Source organism: Orcinus orca, chromosome X, assembly GCF_937001465.1.
Source record: "Orcinus orca chromosome X, mOrcOrc1.1, whole genome shotgun sequence".
Taxonomy (NCBI): domain Eukaryota; kingdom Metazoa; phylum Chordata; class Mammalia; order Artiodactyla; family Delphinidae; genus Orcinus; species Orcinus orca.
Window position 1 is genome coordinate 120948497 of NC_064580.1, and position 21762 is coordinate 120970258.

Consider the following 21762-nt stretch of genomic DNA (forward strand, 5'->3'; position numbering starts at 1 on the left):
AGAAGGTAGAGTGGTCCTGACTAAGGTCGACATGGTCATCATTTCTTTAGCAAGTGCAATCCCAGACGATGCCCTCTTGTGGGTGGCTTACCTCCTAGTCAGCTGTGCTCTTCCATAGTCTAGGCCCTTCCATCCTCTCCAAATGAACTGCAGTTGATGTGCTGACAAGCTTGAAGAAAGTGATCAAAAGTAGATTGAAACTCACTGTCGACAAGAATGTTCTTCTGCGTGGCTGAGTTGGGAGACATCTGAGAGTTTAGACATCAGGAATTGCTTAGGGCGAACAAATTTCAATCCCCGGGATAATCATCTTTCAACCTCATTTGTCCCTGAGAAGTGTCCATCGAAGACTTGCTGTAGTTCTGTGTCTTGTCCTGCAAACCGGTACCCCCTCCAGACATGGTAGTGCTAGCTTGCTCACCAGTGGAAACATTCTTTGAATGGAAATAGTCATTTATGCTGGTGACATATGATCTCTAATTTCTGGAGATGACTTTTAAAATTTTTCTATTACTTTAGGACTTTCCCCATCTCTTCCATCCTTTTTCATTCCAAATGAATTATATTTTCAGTGGACATGTCTTTACAATAAAGACAGTGCTTTGTAAAAACGGTTAAATTGGGTTCTTTTAGGCAAGGGTGATATGTAGCTTTGTTTCCGACTGCAGGAAAGTTGGGAAACAATAGTTGATCTGTTGGGACTTAAGCTGGAGTTAGTCTTTTCAGTTTCTGTTTTTGGTTTATTTCTTTACTCTGCTGGTTTAAATCTATCTTAAAGGCACAAATAGCATGGGGTGTAACAACATCTGGAACATGGTAGAAAGTGGGCTGAAAAAGAAAAGTGATTCTTCATTTGGTAGCAGTACCATTTCATGAGTGGCCAACCACCACGGCTCTCAGACATGGTTAAACCCATGGGGAGCCTTAGAGAACATCGGGTCCTACTGCCTCACTTTACTGACAGCTTTGCAGCCTCCCTCAGTTGCCATTGTTCCCCACATCTGGGCAAGCTGATGAGAAAGCTTGGGCACCCCCCCCCTTTAGCACCCAGGCAGGAGATTCAAACCACACAAGGCCCCGCCCACCTGTGGGAGACTTCACCTCTGCCCACCCCCCAATCACAATAAAAACGCTGGTGGGGGTCTTCTTTCCTTGCTTTCCCAAGCCATTTTGGACCATCTTGGGAACCCTGCCCTGCTCTCCCCAGAAAAACCCCGTTATGTAATTAATAAACCTTTTCACACCCTCTTGGTGTTTGTTTGGCAACATCAGTCTTGACATTGGAACCGAATTTGGGGTGGGTGACCACAGCACAACTCTGAGGTATGTGTTGTTATAACAAGCGTGTTACCGATGAGGAAACTGAAGGATGGGGGGGTCAAAGTAATGCACAGGGGTTGTGAAAAAGCTTACAAAATTACAGAAACCACTTCTGAAAATAAATACACTGCTACGATTTTCATTCAGACCTACCTGAGAATGTTCTATGGCTAGTGTGTGCCATTGAAATGTAAGCAAAGGTTCTACGACGAATCTTTGACTTCTAATTGAAGTTCCTACCCAAGGTCACACAGCTAGTAAGTGATGGAGCTGGGATTGAAACCCAGGCCCTGGGGCTCTGGAATCAACACTCTAAACATCTCAAACTAAGATCTGCCTGATAGCAAAGCCTGTGCTCTTTCCACTGTAGCAGTAGAATTAAACCTGGGTTTCATGAAGCTGTAGAAAGGCTGTGTAGAATCATTGTCATCATCATCATCATCATGCTATATACCAGACAGTGTGCTAAGTTTTTTATTGACTCTTTTTACAACTCTGTAAAGTCAGTACCATTATTATCCCCATTTTACAGATAAGGAAATTGGAGGCTCAGAAAGGTTAGGAAACATGCCCAAGGCCACACAGCTAGTCAGCAGAGTAGCTGGCTTGGGAAGCTCCATGGGTTGATATGTTAGAGGTCATAGTCTAATGTTCATTTGAAATGTGGGCGTTTTGGATCCTAGGTCTGTAATAATAAAGGTCAAGTTTTCCATGTATTGAATGGTTAGCCCTTTCCGTGCATCCTCCTAGTTAAACTTAATGCTATAACATAAGTACTGCTTTTATCCCCATTTTATAAACGAGTCACTTGAGTCTCAGAGAGGTTAGCAGAACATGTTAGAGGAAAGCCAACTAATGTGTGGACCTGGGGAGGAGCTGAGCTTTGAAGTTTGTCTGATTAGAATGCCCAAGCCCTGGAAGACTTAACTTGCTGGGTTTGTAGTTTGAGCCTCAGGTCTCTGCCCGCTGAAAGTACACAATCTCTAGCAAGGACCCAGCCATATCTTTAGGATTTTAAAACACAACCAGCTGCTCTGCCCTGGCCCTCCCCCCATCAGCACCTCTTGAGCTGTTGCAGCGTATTCCTGCTCAGCACCTCCTGTCAGATGCCTCGTTCTTGCTGATTTCGGGGACTGGACTGTCACTGGAGTTGCCCTGGCTGCTGTGGCTACTCAGGCAGCACATGCTGCAAGGCCCTGTTATCTCTGGGACCGCTCTTGCTGGTATGTTAAGGATTTATTCAGTAGGAAAGGAAGAAGGAAAGGAGAACGTTCTGTGGCCCATATGTATATTTCTCCTTGTGCATACCCTGGCTTTTCTAGGCCTGGAAATGGAAATCCACATACCCAGCAAGGAGAGTGCTGGGTGGACCCACAGAAAATGGAGAAGAATGCAACCACTGGGGGAGGCCCAGGCGTCGTCCTTAGGAACCCATAAACTCCCACCAAGTCAGCCCTACCACAAAAACTGAAAAGTGGGTGCAATTCCTTCAGATTTCTTTACCCGAGCTTACAACGTGAATCTAATTATCTTCCCATAGAGAAAGTTCATGTTCACACAAGCTGGAGATGGCCCTAGGACTTACGTGGACCCAAAGAGGGATGGAGAAACATTACCTGCAGTTATTATTAAACATCTTCAGAGAATCAGAGATTTCAGGGGTTAGCAAGGAGGCTGAAGCAGTGAAAGTACTTCGTAGGAGTAGAAAGAGCCCTCGAGTCGGAGTGAGCAGGTTTGGCTAAGCGAGTTAGTTGTTCCAGCTCTGCTTGACCTTGGACATGCCCTCGCCTTTCCCTTCTCGGGCCCTTCAAGTCCTTCCTCATTTGAACTTCAGTGATCTATGCCCTTTCTTTCCTTTTCTCTTTTTTTTAAGGTTACTTATAGCTCTAGCATTATTCGATTGCATTGAAGAAAATGACAAACCTTCATCAAGTACCTCATCGTATGTGCCTCAGCAAGCCTCCCCTGTGCAAGTTCCTCGAATAAAGCTGCATCCAAAAAGCTTGGGGAACACAAAGGCAGGAGGAGTCAGGACCGGTGTCTCAGAAAAGGTGCCTCTGAAGCTGGGCCGTGAAGGATGAGAGGCAGAAAACAAGAGCAGGCAGCGAGAAGAGCACACGCTCTTCTGAATCACCTGAAATGGCGAAAGGCTCAGAAAGAACCTGGCTCGTTTCCAGGAACCTGGGAGCCATGAGAAGTTTGGTATTGCTGTCGGGATGTGGGTGGTGGTGGGCAATGAGGCTGTGGAGCTAAGAAGCCAGGAACAAATCATGGAGGGCCTTGAATGGCTGGGCAAGGAGTTAGCACTTTGTGCTGCGGGCAGCACAGGTTGCCAACAGAGGTTCTTTAGAAGTGGGGTTGCATAATCACATGGTTTCTGCAGGACTATCACTCAGGTCTCAGTATGGAGGATGACCTGGAGCGGGGAGACTCTGGAGGCCTAGAGACCAATTAGGATGCTAGTGCACAAGTGACAGACAAAGGACAAGGGCCCTCTGGTGGATGGTGATGTACACCTCCTGATGTTCACGCCCTGTGTGATCCCCTCCCTTCGAGTGCAGGCTGACCCTAGTGTCTCATTCCTGAGAACAGATACAGCAAAGGTGACGGGATGTTGCTTCCGACATTAGGTTACAGAAAGACTGTGACTTCTGAAGCCAGCTGCCATATTGTGAACTGTCCTGTGGAGGGGCCCAGATGGCAAATCACTGATGTCTCTGGTCAAAAGCCAGCTAGGACCAGAGGCCCATTTGCAGCCACTTGAGTGAGCTGGGAAGCAGATCTTCTGAGGCATACCAGCAAGAGCCGTAGCAGTGACTTTGGAAGCAGACCCTTCCCCACTGGAGCCTTGAGCCAACCGTACCCCCAGCCACCGTCCTGGCTGTAGCTTGTGAGAGACCCGGAGCCAGCTAAGCTGGGCCTGGATCCCTGGCGACAGAAACGGTGAGTAATTAGTATCTGTTGTTTTATACTGCTAACATTTGGGGTCATTTCTTACACAGCAACGGATAAGTAACAACAAGAGCCAACCAAGGCAATGGGAGGGAAGAACAGATTGATTCTGGAAATGGTAGGAAGTTGGGTTAGAGCGTGAGGGGGAAAGAAATGTCTAGGCAGACGTGAGTGCTCTTTAACTGAGATGGAAAATAGAGTGGAAGGTGTTGGTTTAGGGAGCAAAATGATGAGTTAGTTTGGTCCAGCAAAAGTTTGAGTGACCGTGGGACACACCAGTAAGTATAGTCAAGAGGCAGTTGGGTCCAAAGGACTGAGCCTCAGGGAAACCATACAGACTGAACTTTTGGGAAGATCAATGGAGGGAGGCTCAGAACGTGCAGAAACCAAGGCCAGAACCCAGAGATGTTCAACAGTTAAGAGACTGTCCTTTATCATCAGACAAGTGTCAGTCTTGTGTGTGTGTGTGTGTGTGTGTGTGTGTGTGTGTGTGTTGTCTATGTATTGGATTGGCCAAAAAGTTCGTTCGGGTTTTTGTAAGATGTTATGGAAAAACCCGAATGAACGTTTTGGCCCACCCAATGTATCTTCTCCCAAGCAGTTACATCCCATTCTAAAATACTTTTCCGGGTTTGAAACATGGCAGACCACGTGGACCAGCAACAAACTACCAACACCATAGTACAGCCCCTGGATCTTCGCAGCCTCAGCCTGGATGAGCGAATCTGTGACAACTGTAGAAATTGATGAAGAAACATATGAACAGATATACAAATCAACAAAATGGAATATTCCGATGCTCTTTGTCTGGGGAGATGGTGGTGTGCTAGTTGCCCTGCCATTGACAGTTGGCTGAAACAATTTATCCAGTGTGGAAAACAGGAGATTTTGTATGATTGCCTCTTTAAATGTAGAAGATATTCAAAAGACAAACCGGCATACATTTTTATATTAAGAAATAGTGAAGAATTCTTCCACTCCTGAAATAAGTTGATTTGCAGATAACTCACAAATTCTTAAGCTAAATGGCATTTTTCTTTTTCTCCTCCTTTCAATAAATGTGACCACCAGGATGCAGAAAAATAAAATAAAATACTTTTCGTTTGCTTTGCAGCCATATTTGCATCCCAGTTTTACCTCACTAAAGACTCCAAAATTAGTGAATCTCTCCACCTTTCAGGTCTACCTGAGCCTCTCCAAATGGGACAAGTTCCAGTTGCAAGACTGCAAGCGAATCTGCTGTTGATTTCCACTGCTTGTAATTATTGGGAACATCTCTAGAGTTTATATGTTGTTTACACACTCAGCCTAATTTATTCTTTGCAAAGAAATCATATAAAGTAGCATAGCAGGAGAGCTTGTTACAGGAAGAAGTGTAGTACATGGCGAGTCTAGGAGATGTCAAGTTGACCCAGAGATCTTTTTCAGGGGTCGGTGGTGGTGAGAGTGTTTTTAGCTAACCTGCAGAATGTAAACAGAGCCTGCAGACAGACTGAAAGACAGCTCTATCAGCTCTGCTGGAGGTGTTGACACTACTATCCTACCCAGGGTGTGAGCACAGAAGCTTGTTACCATTCCAATTTTGCTGAACTGCTTGGGGCTTTTGACATTACAGATATCCTGTTCCTGCACAGAGAGGCTGGTAGAAGATTCTTAAAGGTAGAAGGCACCTTTAGAGGTCTTTTTAGAATAGGGTGCACAGACTAATTCTGAACGTTTCAAACTGTGTACTTGCAAATGATCCATGGTTTTTCAATTGAGCAATTAATAAAGCAGCAAATAGAGAGAATTCAAGTGAGCAATATTAGTAGATGGAATTGGCTTTTATTACCATAGAAAACCACATTAAATTTGATGGAGCAATAGTTCGTTTGCACAAAAGTGATCTATGAATGATAGTAGTTGTGTGCAGAATCCTGTAGCACCAAACTAAAGTTACTTATAAAACGTCATCCTCTTCACTTTAAAAGTTCAAGAACTTAGGCTCCTTTTCTTCTGTTCTCTGTTTACACCACCTCCCTCTTTGTGCACCCCCAGCCGAGGGACAACAGAGATTCCCGTCTCTGGATCCTACCACTTCGCAGTTTCACTGCCATGGCGCCTGGTCAGGTCTTTCTCTCTTGCCTGAAGCAAAATGAAACAACCTCTTGGCTAACCTCCCTGCCTCCAGTCTCTTCTGTCGCCAGTGTGTCCTCCACACCACCATCAGCTTGATCTTTATAAAGCACTGAACAAAATCCTTTTGTGGTTCCCACTGAGTACAGGATCAAGGACCTTAGTGAAGCATTCACGGCCCACAAGTAGGACCTTTTCTACCTCTCCAGCCTCAATTCCCACAACATCTCTCCACCCCCTTTCTCTGCAGCCGTGCTATTTGACCACACGAAGTTCCCTGACTCCAAGGTGTATGACCGCGAGTCTTTCTCATGCTGTTCTTTCAGCCTGAAGTGTCCGCCTCTCCTTCTCTTCCTAAAAAAGTCTTACATGCTGTAGAAGGTGCAGCTTAAACCACCTCTTCTCCAGGAAGCCCCTTCTCTGGCCCCTCTCGCAGACCCTGGCTCTTTGGTGCAATGGCTCCCATTTCATTCTGTCTCAAGACAGAGTCCCTGTTGACTTTGCCTCTCCAACCCTATATTGTGAGCCCCTAACTTCCTGTTGTCCCCAGATCCTTGCACACTTCCTGACACATAGAATGCCTTAATAAAAATGTTGATGGGATAAATAAATCGTGGGCTTTGGCAAAGCTTTTCAAACACATTTCAAAAGTCCCTGATGGTTTCATATTTAAATAGAAGTTAACATTCAGTAAATGTTTTGAATAATATCTGCTAAGTATTATACATTTTTTGGGGGGTTTTGCTCATCAGGAATTTCCAAGATGCGCATATAAATGGATATTAATAAAATCTAAGAGTAAAACATACAGGCGAATGTAAACTTCTGCTAAATTTTCCTGACATTTCCATAGAGATGCGCTCTTAATTAAATAAATGCGCTCTTAATTACTTTTTAAAAAACAGGAGCCCTTTTTCTCAATGAAGGTTTCCTTTAACACACAAAGTGCTTAAAATGAGTTTTGAGCAGAGCTGCTACCACAAGAACCAGTTGGAGATTTAATCTAGGTTTTGAGTAACTGAAAAGATTTCTTTTTCTTTTTTTTTTTTTTCGGCCACACCGTGCGGCTTGTGGGATCTTAGTTCCCCGACCACAGATTGAACCCCAGGCCCTTGGCAGTGAAAGCGTGGAGTCCTAACCAGTGGACCGCCAGGGAATTCCCTGAAAAGATTATTTTGTTTTTCTTTTGGTAATGATTTGATCTTTTCCATCTACCCTCCAACTGAGAAGAGGTTCACTGTCAAGGTGGCTAGAAACATAGTCAACCTTATTAAAGGCAGCTTGGGAGATAGTTGTAAAAATCATTGAACAGAGAGACAGGATACCCAAGTTCTAGTTCATTGATTCTGGCATTAACAAGCTAAGTGGGGACTTCCCTGGTGGCGCAGTGGTTAAGAATCCACCTGCCAATGCAGGGGACACGGGTTCGAGCCCTGGTCCGGGAAGATCCCACGTGCCGCGGAGCAACTAAGCCCGTGCACCACTACTGAGCCTGTGCTTCAGAGCCTGCGAGACACAACTACTGAGACCGCGTGCCACAACTACTGAAGCCCGTGCACCTAGAGTCTGTGCTCCGCAACAAGAGAAGCCTCCATGTTGAGAGCCCGCGCACCGCAATGAAGAGTAGCCGCCGCTCGCCGCAACTAGAGAAAGCCCACGCACAGCAACGAAGACCCAGCACAGACAAAAATAAATAAGTTAATTAATAAATTAAAAAAAAAAAACAAGCGAAGTGACCTTGTCCTGTTTGGATTCCTCTGGGCCACAGTTTCCCTCAATGTAAAATGAGGGTACTTGACTGGATGATTTCTGAGGACTCTTCCAGCTCTAATAGACTAGGTTAGGAGAATGCATTTGACTTTGAGGTAGCATCTGGTGTGTACAGCAGCCCTTAGGACTGAGCACGCTGCCTCCCAAACACCTCTGCTACCATCATCCACGAGGTGTTTTGTTTTTGTTGTTTTCAATAGCTGCTTTATTGAGATATAATTCAATACCGAAAAACTCATCTATGCAAAATGTACAATTCAGTGGTTTTTAGTATATTCAAAGAGCTGTGCAACCATCATCACAATTGATTTTAGAACTTTTTCATCACCCCAAAACGAAACCCTGTACCCATTAACAGTCACTCCCCAGTTCCTCTCAATCCCTCCAGCCCTAGGCAACCACTAATCTACTTTCTGTCTCTAAGGATGTGCCTGTTCTAGACATTGAAGTCTTTAATGACTGGCTTTTTTCACTTAGCATAATGTTTTCAAGGTTCACCCCTGTTGTAATATGTATCAATACTTCATTTCTTTCTTTAAAATAAACTTTACAGGAATTCCCTGGTGCTCCGGTGGTGAGGACTTGGCACTTTCAACTGCCGCGGTCAGGGATCCCCTGGTCGGGGAACTAAGATTCCACAAGCCACGTGTGGCCAATAAGTAAACAAACAAACAAATAAATAAAATAAACTTTACTTTTTAGAACCGTTTTAGATTTACAGAAAAATTGACACTATAGTACAGAGATTTCCTATATACTGCCATACCCCGTTTCCTCAATTATTAACATCTTACAGTAGTATGGTACAGGTATTACATTAATGAACCAACAGTGATACACTATTACTAAATAAACCCATGCTTTATTCAGATTTCTTCAGTTTTTACCTAAAGTCATGTTAACTATTCCAGGATCCTATCAAGGATACCATAATACATTTACATTACATTGAATCGCAATGTCTCCTTAGGCTACTCTTGGCTATGACAGTTTCTCAGACTTTCCTTGTTTTTGATGACCTTGACAGTTTTGAGGATTTCTGGTCAGATATTTTGTAGAGTATCCTCAATTGGGATTTATCAGATGTTTTTCTCATGATTAGATTGATTATGGGTTTCAGGGAGGAAGGCCACAGACGAAAAGTGCCATTTTTATCACATCACATCAACATACATACTAACAACATGACTTGTCACTGCAGATGTTGACTGTGATCTTCTGGCTGAGGTAGTGTTTGTTAGATTTGTCCTCTGCAAAGTTACTCTTTTCCAGAAGAAGTAAAGCTGTCACTGCAGATGACATGATTCTATGCATAGAGAATCCTAAAGATGCTACCAGAAAACTACTAGAGCTAATCAATGAATTTGGTAAAGTAGCAGTATACAAAATTAATGCACAGAAATCTCTTGCATTCCTATACACTAATGATAAAAAATCTGAAAGTGATATTAAGAAAACACTCCCATTTACCATTGCAGCAAAAAGAGTAAAATATCTAGGAATAAACCTACCTAAGGAGACAAAAGACCTGTATGCAGAAAATTATAAGACACTGATGAAAGCAATTAAAGATGATAGAAACAGATGGAGAGATAGACCATGTTCTTGGATTGGAAGAATCAACATTGTGAAAATGACTCTACTACCCAAAGTAATCTACAGATTCAATGCAATCCCTATCAAACTACCACTGGCATTTTTCACAGAACTACAACAAAAAATTTCACAATTCGTATGGAAACACAAAAGACCCCGAATAGCCAAAGCAAACTTGAGAAAGAAAAATGGAGCTGGAGAAATCAGGCTCCCTGAATTCAGAATATACTACAAAGCTACAGTAGTCAAGACAGTATGATACTGGCACAAAAACAGAAATATAGATCAATGGAACGGGATAGAAAGCCCAGAGATAAACCCACGCACATATGGTCACCTTATCTTTGATAAAGGAGGCAAGAATACACAGTGGAGAAAAGACAGCCTCTTCAATAAGTGGTGCTGGGAAAACTGGACAGCTACATGTAAAAGAATGAAATGAGAACACTCCCTAACACCATACACAAAAATAAACTCAAAATGTATTAAAGACCTAAATGTAAGGCCAGACACTATCAAACTCTTAGAGGAGAACATAGGCAGAACACTCTATGACATAAATCACAGCAAGATCCTTTTTGACCCACTTCCTAGAGAAATGGAAATAAAAACAAATATAAACAAATGGGACCTAATGAAACTTCAAAGCTTTTGCACAGCAAAGGAAACCATAAACAAGACGAAAAGACAGCCCTCAGAATGGGAGAAAATATTTGCAAATGAAGCAACTGACAAAGGTTTAATCTCCAAAATTTACAAGCAGCTCATGAAGCTCAATACCAAAATAACAAACAACCCAATCCAAAAATAGGCAGAAGACCTAAATAGACATTTCTCCAAAGAAGATATACAGATTGCCAACAAACACATGAAAGAATGCTCAACATCGTTAATCATTAGAGACATGCAAATCAAAACTGCAATGAGATATCATCTCACACCGGTCAGAATGGCCATGATCAAAAAAATCTACAAACAATAAATGCTGGAGAGGGTGTGGAGAAAAGGGAACCCTCTTGCACTGTTGGTGGGAATGTAAATTAATACAGCCACTATGGAGAACAGTATGGACGTTCCTTAAAAAACTAAAAACAGAACTACCATATGACCCAGCAATCCCACTACTGGGCATATAACCTGAGAAAACCATAATTCAAAAAGAGTCATGTACCACAATGCTCATTGCAGCTCTATTTACAATAGCCAAACATGGAAGCAACCTAAGTGTCCATCAACAGATGAATGGATAAAAAACATGTGGCACATATATACAATGGAATATTACTCAGCCATAAAAAGAAACAAAATTGAGTTATTTGTAGTGAGGTGGATGGACCTAGAGTCTGTCATACAGAGTGAATAAGTCAGAAAGAGAAAAACAAATACCGTATGCTAACACATATATATGGAATCTAAAAAACAAAAAAAAATGGTCATGAATAACCTAGGGGCAAGACAGGAATAAAGACGCAGACCTACTAGAGAATGGACTTGAGGACATGGGGAGGGGGAAGGGTAAGCTGGGACAAAGTGAGAGAGTGGCATGGACATATATACACTACCAAATGTAAAATAGATAGCTAGTGGGAAGCAGCCGCATAGCACAGGGAGATCAGCTCCGTGCTTTGTGACCACCTAGAGGGGTGGGATAGGGAGGGTGGGAGGGAGGGAGATGCAAGAGGGAAGAGATATGGGAACATATGTATATGTATAACTGATTCACTTTGTTATAAAGCAGAAACTCACACACCATTGTAGAGCAATTATACCCCAATAAAGATGTTAAAAAAACAAAGAAAGAATTTTTGGAGGAGATGGCAATTTTATATGTAAATATTTAGGGAATTTAATGAGTGTAAATATTTATTTTCAATGAATAAAATGAGGAATTTGACTTACTCTACTTAACTTCAAATAAAAAATCTAGGGAAAAGTAACCTAACATTTTAAACATATTTAAGCTCAATATAGAGATACTTTTATGAAAATAGCAGAATTTAACTTATGAGTTACCCTAGAAAATAGTATGCTTCGTTTCATAGGAACAGTTCACGCTATGACTGCTAGAGTTGCTGTAAATGTGGCAGCGTGTTGAGTTAGATGCCTTCTAAGACTCCCTCCAACTCTTGGATTGTATTATTCGGGGCAGGGCAGGGAGACAGGGAGAGAGACAAAGAATGGAAAAAATACTTCTCTGCAACCATATTAGTTACTCTAATTTAAAAAAAAGTGATAAAAAAAAGTTACTCTTTTCCCCCTTTCCTTTAGTATTCTCTTTGGAAGGTAGTCACTATGAGTAGCCCAGAATTAAGGGGTGCAGAGTTACGCTCCACCTCTCCGAAGCCAGAGTATTTACATAAATTATTTAGATCTGCACAGGCGATTTGTCTCATGCCCTCCCCTCATTTCTGTATTTACTTATTTATATCAGTATGGATGGTGCATATTTGCTGTATACTTTGGGTTGTAATGCAATACTACTTCATTCATTTTGTTGCTCAAATTGTTCCAGATTCGGTCATTGGGAACTCTTTTAGGTGGCTCCTATATCCCTTTGACACACCTCCATTAGTGTGGTCCTCCCTCCCTCCCTCCCTTCCTTCCTTGCCTTCTTTCTTACCTTACCTTACTTTCTGGCACTGCAGGGTGCTCCAGACTCATTTTGCATATTTCTGGCTCCAGTCCTAGAAGCAGTCATTTTCCCAAAGATGCCTGGTTCCTTCCATTGAAGAATGATGTTAGAAACTAAGATCTGGATTCTAGATGTGTTTGTTGCTACTGGCATGTCATTGTTTCTTGGCCTTCTCATCAGCTGACAGAGCTAGGTAATACATGTGCATATACTAACCTTGTATATATACAAGTACTCAATTTCTTTTTATTGCAGAATAATACTCCATTGTATGGATATACCACATTTTATTCATCCGTTAATCAGTTAATAGGCAATTAGGTTGCTACCACTCTTTGGCTATTATAATGCCACTATGAACATTAGTGTGCACATTTTTGTGTGCACCTATGTTTTTGTTATCCCTAGGAGTAGAATTTCTGGGTCATATGGTAACTTGATGTTTAACTTTTTGAAGAACTGTCAGCCTGTTTTCCAAAGTGACTTTACCGCTTTACATTCCCACCAGCACTACATAAAGATTCAATTTCTCTACATCCTCGGCAACACTCGTTATTGCCTATTTTTAAAGAATTATTACTGCCATCCTAGTTAACGTGAAGTGGTATCTCATCATGGTTTTGAGTTGCAGCTCTCTGATGACAAATGATGTTGAGCATCTTTTCATGTGCTGGTTGCCCATTTGTATATTCCCTTTGGAAAAAAATGCCTATTCAAGTCCTTTGCCCATTTTTAATTGGGTAATTTGGTTTTTTATTATTGAGTTTTAAGTCTGTATATAGTCTAGATACAAGCACCTTATCAGATACATGATTTGTACATATTTTTTTCCTATTCTGTGGGTTGTCTCTTACTTTGTTGATGGCGTCCTTTGAAGCAGAAACGTTTAATTTTGAGGAAGTCCAATGTATCTATTTTTTGTGTGTTTATGTTTTTGCTGTCATATGATTTGTTCATTTTTAATGGTGATGTTCTATTTTGCCTTCTTTGTATAGCAAGAACTGGCCTCAGCAATGAGAAACATCACTTGTGATGGTCGAAAATACAGAATCAGACCAGAGAGCACTAGCTCCTCCCTGAAGAGTCAACAGAGGTTCCTAAGAAAGGTGACAATCATCACTAACACATACTGCACAAAGCTGTGTGCCCGACACTGTGCTCAGCTCTTAAAGCATCTTTTTTTTTTTTTTGAATCCTCAAAACAATCCAGAGACATTGTTGTTCCCACTTGAGGCTCCGTGTAAGTGATATCCTCAACTGCCTACAGCTGGTAAGGGATGGAGCCAAGGTGAGAGATTGTCTTGATTTTCATGGGCTTCCACTCCTCCCGTTATTTTCAAGCCCCCAGAGCCCCCATTCCTTAAACATGCAGCAAACACTCCACGTTATTTTTGAGAGCCTAATGTGGAATAGGCATTGTGCTAGGTATTGGTGAACAAACCAGGCACAGTCTTTGCCCTCAAGGAACTTACAGACTGGGAGCTAGACCAGCGATAGGCAAGATCATGCAAATAAACGTAAAATGACCATTGGCATCAGTGCTGGAAAGAGGTGCCCAGTGCTGTGAGAGCTTAAAACAGGAGACCTGTCTTGTTCTGGAGGAGAGCATCATGGAAGCCTTCCCAGAAGTGATGTTTGAACTGAGATCTTCCAGAGGACATTGAACCATTTGAGGGAAGAGCTTGGGAAAGAACATTCCAGGAAAAGGGAACAGCGAGTTCAAAAGCCCTGAGGCAGGAAAGAAATTATGTACTTTTGCTAGTAGATTTTTGTTTTAATTATCAGGAAACCTGCACTTGATGTGGAGATTTGGGGGGACCCTGCAGATGCAAAACAAAATCTGCGCTGTGCATAATAATCTGTATCTGAGAAAATTACTGGACTTCAAGATTTATTTAGATATGAAACCATCAGGAACCATGGCTTATTTATTCAACAAACGTTTCTCAGTGGGACCCTGGGGGAGGGTGTTGAAGGAGGGAGGCACAGAAGTACACGGAGTTGATCAGGCAAAGCTTTGGAGGAGTTGGGACATTTTTTCTAAGAGCAATCAATAGGAAGCCACCAGAAGATTATGAAGAAGGGGGGTGACAGCGATAGGATTTCTGTTTGAAAAGTGGAGGGAACGCTCTAGGGAGAATGGATTGGTGAGGAGCAGAGTGGACGCAGGGAGAACAGGTAGGAGGCCACGGCAGCGGCCCAGCAAGCAATGACGGTGCTGTGGATGAAGATGGTGGTGATGGGGAGAAGGGACACAGCTTCTTGGGGTCCATTCAGCTGCATGGATGCTAGCTGGGTGCTCCCCTAGCCCCTCCTCTGCCTGGCCCAGGACCCACCCCCTGGGTTTGCTCTCCACCCTCCTCCCAAGAAGGGCAGTGAGAGTTGCTCAGGCCCCTGGGCTTATGTGCCTTCTGGTTCCCCAGTGGGCCCTGCTTCCCGCGGCCCAAGCCGTTCAGCTTGGCTCCCAAGGAGGTCTTTTTCTCCAGTGAGTGGGTCTGAAGAATGACGGTGCCATCACTAATCTGCTCCTGTCCCCGCGTACTGAGGAGGGCGCTTGGCAGGAGGTTGCTCTGGTGTGTGCACTGCAGCCCCGAACCCGGAGGAGAGCTAGGGAATTGCTGCTGCTGGGGCCCCCTGCCCTCTCCTCGCCCCAAAACAAACGAAGGGAAAGCTTGAACTTTCTTCTTTCACAAGGAGACACATTTCTGTATTTGTGACTGGGAGAGAATATGTCTTAAAGCTGCCTTTTCTGGTGACAACAGGAATACAATCCTATCGGAGAAAATTGGAAAGTACGAATAAATAGAAGGAAGGCTAACCCGTATTCATACCACTACCCTGCATTTTTGTATATTTTCCCAGTCATATATACTTATTTTTAAATAGGTCATACATACGGAATATACTTGTGCATCTTGCTCTTTTCACTTTGTGTTTTAAGCATTTCCCTGTGTCGTTAAAACCTCTCCACACACAATTTTTAATATCTGCAAAGTAGTCTTTGTTTTTGAAAACATATTTTACTTTTCCTATCTGTTGAAGAGTTGGCTTGTGTGTAACTTTTACCATTGCAAGGAGGTCTGTGCTGAACGTCTTTGTTTATAAATCTTTACCTGCATTTTGGATGCCCTCTCCCCCTATAGATTTCTAGAGGGAGATTAATGAGGGGAGTTGTATAGACAAGCCAGGAAAGAAAATCTCTGTGTAGGATAATTCCCATCAAAAGGTAACTCTGCTCCTATCAGGGGGTGTAAAGGATGGGCTGTGCTTTTCCCTCTGTAAGGACCCCGTGCTCCCCACGTCACTTCTCCATTCGCCAAGCAGTGGCCACTAGGTGTCTGTGTGTCAGGAATTACCTCTTTTCTCTAGAGACCCCGCTGGATTAAGGGCTTGAGCGGCAGCTGGAGCTGGGATTTCATCGGTTTCTCTCCATCTTGTGGCAGAGCGGAGAGCCCTCCAGGCCTGGGAGTCTGGCTCCGCTATGCAGCCAGAGAACCAGCTAAGCAACCTTGAGCGCTGTCATTTCCCCTGTAGGGGCCAGTTTCCTCATATGTAAAACAAGCCGAAAAAGGCAGGAGTTGGGGATTGACCGGATTTTGTTATTGTTGCCATTTAAGCAGCAGAACCCTTATTTCAAATTAAATTTTACCAGAACCCTCATCTATAAAACAGATTAAGGGCCAACTGTCCCAGTAGAAGCAGGGGAGGAGTGGGAGGGGGGAGGGGATGCTCTAGTCGGAAAACTCTGGCCTAGAGGATGGAAGTTTCACTCCAGTTCAGTTCAGTTCTCTTCCCTGTTGCTGAAGTTAAAAAACAATTATCTTTCATCTATATTTCAATCCTCCAAATGTGCTGATTGATGAAATCCTTTCTCTTAAAGGCAATTTGGAAATCAGACAAAGTAGAGCACAAAGCCGTGGATGTTTAGAGAGGGAGTGAGCAGTGTGTGAGACCGGCTGAAAGGGTGACCCTGGCACTTCTAAGAAGGCAGAGCACAATGCACTCTTGGAAAGAAGCAGTGTCAGTTTATTCCCGCGTTGGCACCGCCCCCTCAGTGGGGCGGAATTGCTTGTTTTCACCCTCCCTTCCCTGGAGTCTTTCAGACCAAACTTGTGTCCACAATTGCTAGCAATCTGAACCCAGAGTCACCTACGGACAGGTATTTTATGAAGGCCCAAACACTGTGAAAGATATGAATAGGGGCGTGGATATGACAAGACTTTCCTCCCGCCCCTGGGACGTGGAGCACGGGGGAGGGGGGACCTGGCAGCCTGTGACTTTGCTTCGATCACTGCAGCAAGGCTGCGGCACCGACCGGCTCGAAGGGGCCCGAGGTCCGTGGCCCTGGGACGGGGAGAGGAGGGAGTGGTACCGAGGCCTCGCCACGCTGGACGCAGCAGGCCCGGGGGGAGCGCCGGCTGTAGGGCGACGTGCCCGGGCCTGTAAATCACCGCCGGGAGCCCTCCCACCCCGTGCGGTACAGTCGGGGATGGGGTGCGGCGGGTGGAGGGATGCAGTGCCAGCGTCTGCAGGGGAGGGGTGTTGCTGCCTTCCCTGGGAGACCCGACCTTTCTCGGAGAGGCGTGGTGAGCTTGGCCTCCGGGATCCGCAGGGATGTGTAAAAACCGGCTACGACCCCCGAAGCCGCAGAAAGCGCCCGCCCCTCCCCCCGAGGCCCACCCCGGCTCGCAGGTGAATGGCTGGCCCGCACAAAGGAAGCCGGTTGGAAATGTGGAATTCGGACCAATTTACGGGAGATTCTGTCGCCCAGAGTCCAGCAGACCTCAAGCAAAGAAACCTGTGGTCAGGAGTGGATGAGGATAAAAAACAGTACACCAGGCCGAGCTTATTGGAAAGCCCGAGTTTATTCTGGGATAGCGAGGTAACAGGATTAGAGGGATTAAGGAAATCACCTCAAACAGCTGAGGAGGGGGTAAAAAAACACTGGTTCTATTTGTTTTCTTCCTAGGCCCCAGATACACTGGGGCCGTGTGGCCAGGCGCGAAACGAAAGGCCTTTCGGGGGGCACAGTGGAATGCCCAAGGGTCAGGGACGGAGGGAGAGTAGGGGGAGGGAGGGAGTCGAAAGCGGGCTCGAGGCTTGGGATGAGAGGGAGTCTCTTCTAGAAAACAAATCAGTGGACTGGGTTGACAAGCCAAAAAGAAAAAGCCATCGAAGGAGTTTGAGAGACCTTTTAAAATCTAAGGTGGACTTTTAAAAACCACACCTTCCAGCGTTGAATGCTGGCTCCGGCCGCTTCACCCACCACGGTTGAAATATATATTCGTTTCCTGCCAGGGATTCCTGTAATTATTTGTGTTTAATAGGCTAACTGATATTTCCGAAGGGTTTTCGTTTTGTAAATCGTTCAGCTTGGCTCGAGTGTCTTCCCGCCCCAGTGCACAAAGGTAAATGTGCCCCTTTGGAGGCCGGTTTCCGCGGCCGCGGCGGCCCCTCCCCGCCCCGCGTGGCCGCCGCCGCGATCAACAAGTGCGTGGCCGCGGGGTGCCTGCCTCAGCCGGCGTGTGCTCGCTCCTAGGAGACGCTCCCAGGAAGACAAATCGCTTTCTCCTCGGAGTTTCAGTTGAAAATATCGGGAGCCTCTCTCTGTGTTTGGGCTCACCGGTAGTTAAAAAGGAACCATTTCAGGTCACACAAGCCTCTCCCCAGCCTCCCACCCCTGGCCCCGGCATGGGACCCCGGCATGGGTCGTAATACCGAGTGATGGTCTCCTCCCTAAGCCGCATCTAAAGTTTCAGGCCCGCAAAATTACCAGGACTCCATTATGTTGGTTATAAAATTTATTGATCTCTCATTTAGGAATTCGGAGTAAAACCTTGAAAAACCTGAAACAAAATAGACCCTTATCCCCACCACCCAAACGAAATCCAAATACGTTAGCGCGACGAAATATCAAACAGATCACGGCAGAAATCACCAACTCAGTAGCCTAAATGCTGACTGGACAGAAGCTGTCCCGCGGCCAGGGGCGGCGAGGCGGGAGACACACGCACACCTGGCTATAAATTAACATCTGCTTTGGCTGCCGCGCCGCTCCGAGCGGTCAGCGCCCCGCCCCCCACCCCCCGCAAAGCCCACGAGGAAAACAGATGCAACGCTACTGGGGGAGGAGGCGTTGCAGTTCTCAGGCTAGCCTCACCAGAGAGTACGTTTCTCCCATCCACTCACTCGGCTAACAGCAAACTAACGAAACAACATTTTCAAATGCAACAGAAAAACCCAGGAACCCAGGAGGAGAAGGGGGGTGCTGCTTTTTCTTTGCAAACAACACAGCGATTCCCAGCCTACAAAAGGGGAGGGAGGGGCAACGGAGAGAGGCAGGCGAGCTCGAGAAAGTCCCATTTCCGCCACTCCGGACTCCTTTTTGCTTTTGTACAAAACCCGACAGCTATAGCAAAACTTTCTGTCCTCCCCATCATCGGTACAAGGCAACAGTCCCAGGCAAGCAAAGCTAAACAACAAGGCGTCCCAACTCGGGGGTGCGGGGCGGGGTGGGGCGGAGGAGCGGCGAGCGCAGGCCGGTGCTCAGATGTGGGTCAGCGGCACCGTTCCGTTGACGGCAGTCCCGGCGCCCTGGTAGTGCTGGTGCACGCTGTGCAGGCGGCCGCCCGGCAGCGGCGAGGCGGCGTCAGCCGCGTCCCCGCCGGGCGGCAGGTACATGCTGATCATGTCGCGCAGGTCGCCGAGGCACGCGCGCTGCGAGTGCGACGCGATGGCGGGCGGCGGCGAGCTGGGCTCGGTCTTCACCACCGTGCCCATGGGGCCCAGGCTCATGGCGGCGGCGGCCGCGGCGGCGGCGGCGGTGGCTGGCTGCTGCCCGTAGGCGGCGGCGGCGGCGGCGGCGGAGGGCGCCATGCCCCCGTAGCCCGAGGCGGCAGCCGCGGCGGCGGCGGCGGCGTTCATGTAGCTCTGGGCGCCGGGCGGCATCATGGGGCTGTACTGCAGGCCGGCCATGTCGTAGCGGTGCATCTGCGGCAGCGCGGGCGGCGGCGGCGGGCTGCTCATGGTCGCGGGCTGCGCGTAGCCCAGCTGCTCCTGCACCAGGGAGTACGCGCCGTTGGCCCAGCCGTTCACGTGTGTGTACGTGTCCAGGCGCTGGCCCACGCCCACCGGGCTGCTAGCGGCGGCGGCGGCGGCAGCGGCGGCGGCGGCGGCCGCGGCTCCGGGGGGCAGCAGGCCGCCGGGCAGGGAGTACTTGTCCTTCTTGAGCAGCGTCTTGGTCTTGCGGCGCGGCCGGTACTTGTAGTCCGGGTATTCTTTCATGTGCACGGCGCGCAGCCGCTTGGCCTCGTCGATGAACGGCCGCTTCTCGGCATCGGTCAGCAGTTTCCAGTCGGCGCCCAAGCGCTTGCTGATCTCAGAGTTGTGCATCTTGGGGTTCTCCAGAGCCATCTTGCGCCGCTGCCCGCGGGACCACACCATGAAGGCGTTCATGGGCCGCTTCACCCGGTCCTGGTCACTGCCCCCGCCACCGCCGCCGCCGCCGCCGCTCGCGCCACCGCCGCTGCCGCCGCCTGCGTTCGCGCCGCCGCCTGCGTTCGCGGTAGTCTTGCCTGCACCGCCCGGGGCTGCGGGGCCGCCCGCGCCTGCAGCTGGGGTGGGTGGCCCCGCGGGGTTCTTGAGTTCAGTCTCCAGCAGGCTGTACATGGCCTGGGCGGGAAGAAGGTGCGCCAGGGTGGCGGGAGGAGAAGGCGCTCCCGGGGCTGGAGCGGCCACGGTGAAAAGGCCTGGGGACTCCGTCGGAGGGGCGCTTGGGGGCCGGTGGGCCAGTGGGTCGGGCAGGAAGGGCAGTCTTGCCGAAGTGCTCAGCGCCAAATCAGCGGGAACCTGCAGGCTACTCGCACCTGATGCGTTGTCTCGGGCTGGTCGCATTCGCAGTCTGGCCGGGCGCTCTCCGGGCCTCTTATATACCTGCTCGGATCCCCCGGGGTTGGGGCTCGGTCCGCCCCTCGCTCCCGGGAGGCCCGGTGATTGACAGGCTCGCAGTGGTGCGCCCTGGCCAATCATCACGGAGCCGCCGTTCGGCCCCGCTGGAAAAAAAAAGTTCGGGGAGTCCTTTCGTTCACCCCCACGCCCCTCTTGGGCCCGGTGACGTGATGAGAGTTATTCAGGAGGCGGGAGTCCCGGGGAGCCGCTCAGAGACCACCAATTAGGGTCTCAAAAAGTTTGAAAGAACGAAACTCGAGGAGGTGACGGAGGGGGGAGGGGGAGCGCGAGCAGGTTTGGGGGGGCAGGGGGCGCCCACGGGGTTCAGAAAACAACTTTGCAGCCCTGTCAGTGACGAGAGGCGTCCGGTCCCGGGTCCACCCTGCAAAGCTTCCCGCTGTCTGCGCGGAGGTCCTCTGACCGCTTCTGCTGCCAGCGTTAGGGACACTAGGCATAGCCAGCTACCCAGGCGGGCTTGGGGACTCAGGGCGCAGCGGAGGTACCCCGGGCTGCGGCTCCGAGAAGCCCTCCCAGGAATCGGCCCCTGTCCAGATGGACCCTCCGCTGGGAAGCCTCGGGCCAGCGCGCCCAGTACAGAGCGGGGGTCAGGGACCCGGGCTCGGGAGACAGGCTTCGGGACCGCGGAGCGCACGGGGGCGGCGAGGCTCCCGGTGGTTTGCGGGAGGGCGAGCAGTCAGACGCCCGCTGCCCCGGCCGGGCGGAGGCGCTCCCCTGCGGTGGTGCGACGAGGCGTGTGTGTGGGGCGGAGGGGGTGAACCGGCTTCGGCTCTCTTCTCCGGGCCCCCGCTTAGCGGCCCCTTTTTGTCTCTGCTCTCTGGCCATTTCGGTTTTTCCAGTCCGATGCCCCTGAGGAGGAGGGTCGGGCCCCTTGGAAAATCCGTTTTCATGGCAACACAGAGCCTCTCCAAGTGAAAGAAAAGTTTCTTGGAGGGGGGGACGGTGGCCGGAGAGGAGCCGAGGCCGTCCTCCGGGCGAACCGCAGGGCCCCCTCCACTGGCCGCGCACCTGCCAGGACCACTGAGCGCTGCTCTCGCTGCGCAGCCGCGCGGCCTCCCCGGGGAAAAGGCTCTGCTTAACGGATTCCGTCCTTCTCCTTTTTTGTTTTACAGCCTTCCTGACCAGAGCCTCGAGACGCGAGACTCAGAGCGCGACATCACCCGCCTGTCGGGTTGTCTGCCAGACTAGCGGCGCGGGAACGCGGGCTGCGGGGAGAGGGAACCCCCGACTGCCGCCGCCGCCAGCCCAGGCGAGTGGCACAGCGTTTGAAACTCCCGGAGCCTCCGGGGGCGACGGGTGGGAAGGAGAAGCCAGGGGGTAGAGGTGGCAGAGACTGAAAGAAGGTGTTCGCACGGTGTGGCCCACCAAACCCCTAGCCTCGTGGAAAGGTGGGGAACCAAAAGAAAGGCGTA

At 48.1% G+C, this 21762-nt stretch overlaps 1 protein-coding gene and 1 pseudogene across 1 annotated transcript; one reads left to right on the forward strand and one right to left on the reverse strand.

The window, feature by feature from the left end:
• Positions 1-4911: 4911 nt before the first annotated feature.
• On the forward strand, positions 4912-5128 carry LOC125962880 (U6 snRNA-associated Sm-like protein LSm3; annotated as a pseudogene).
• A 13050-nt stretch (positions 5129-18178) lies between these two features.
• SOX3 (SRY-box transcription factor 3) lies at positions 18179-20328 on the reverse strand. The gene has a single exon (XM_004278707.4). It carries the CDS (start codon positions 20276-20278, stop codon positions 18932-18934), a length of 1347 nt encoding a protein of 448 aa, XP_004278755.1. The 5' UTR covers positions 20279-20328; the 3' UTR covers positions 18179-18931.
• Between the last annotated feature and the right edge of the window lie 1434 nt (positions 20329-21762).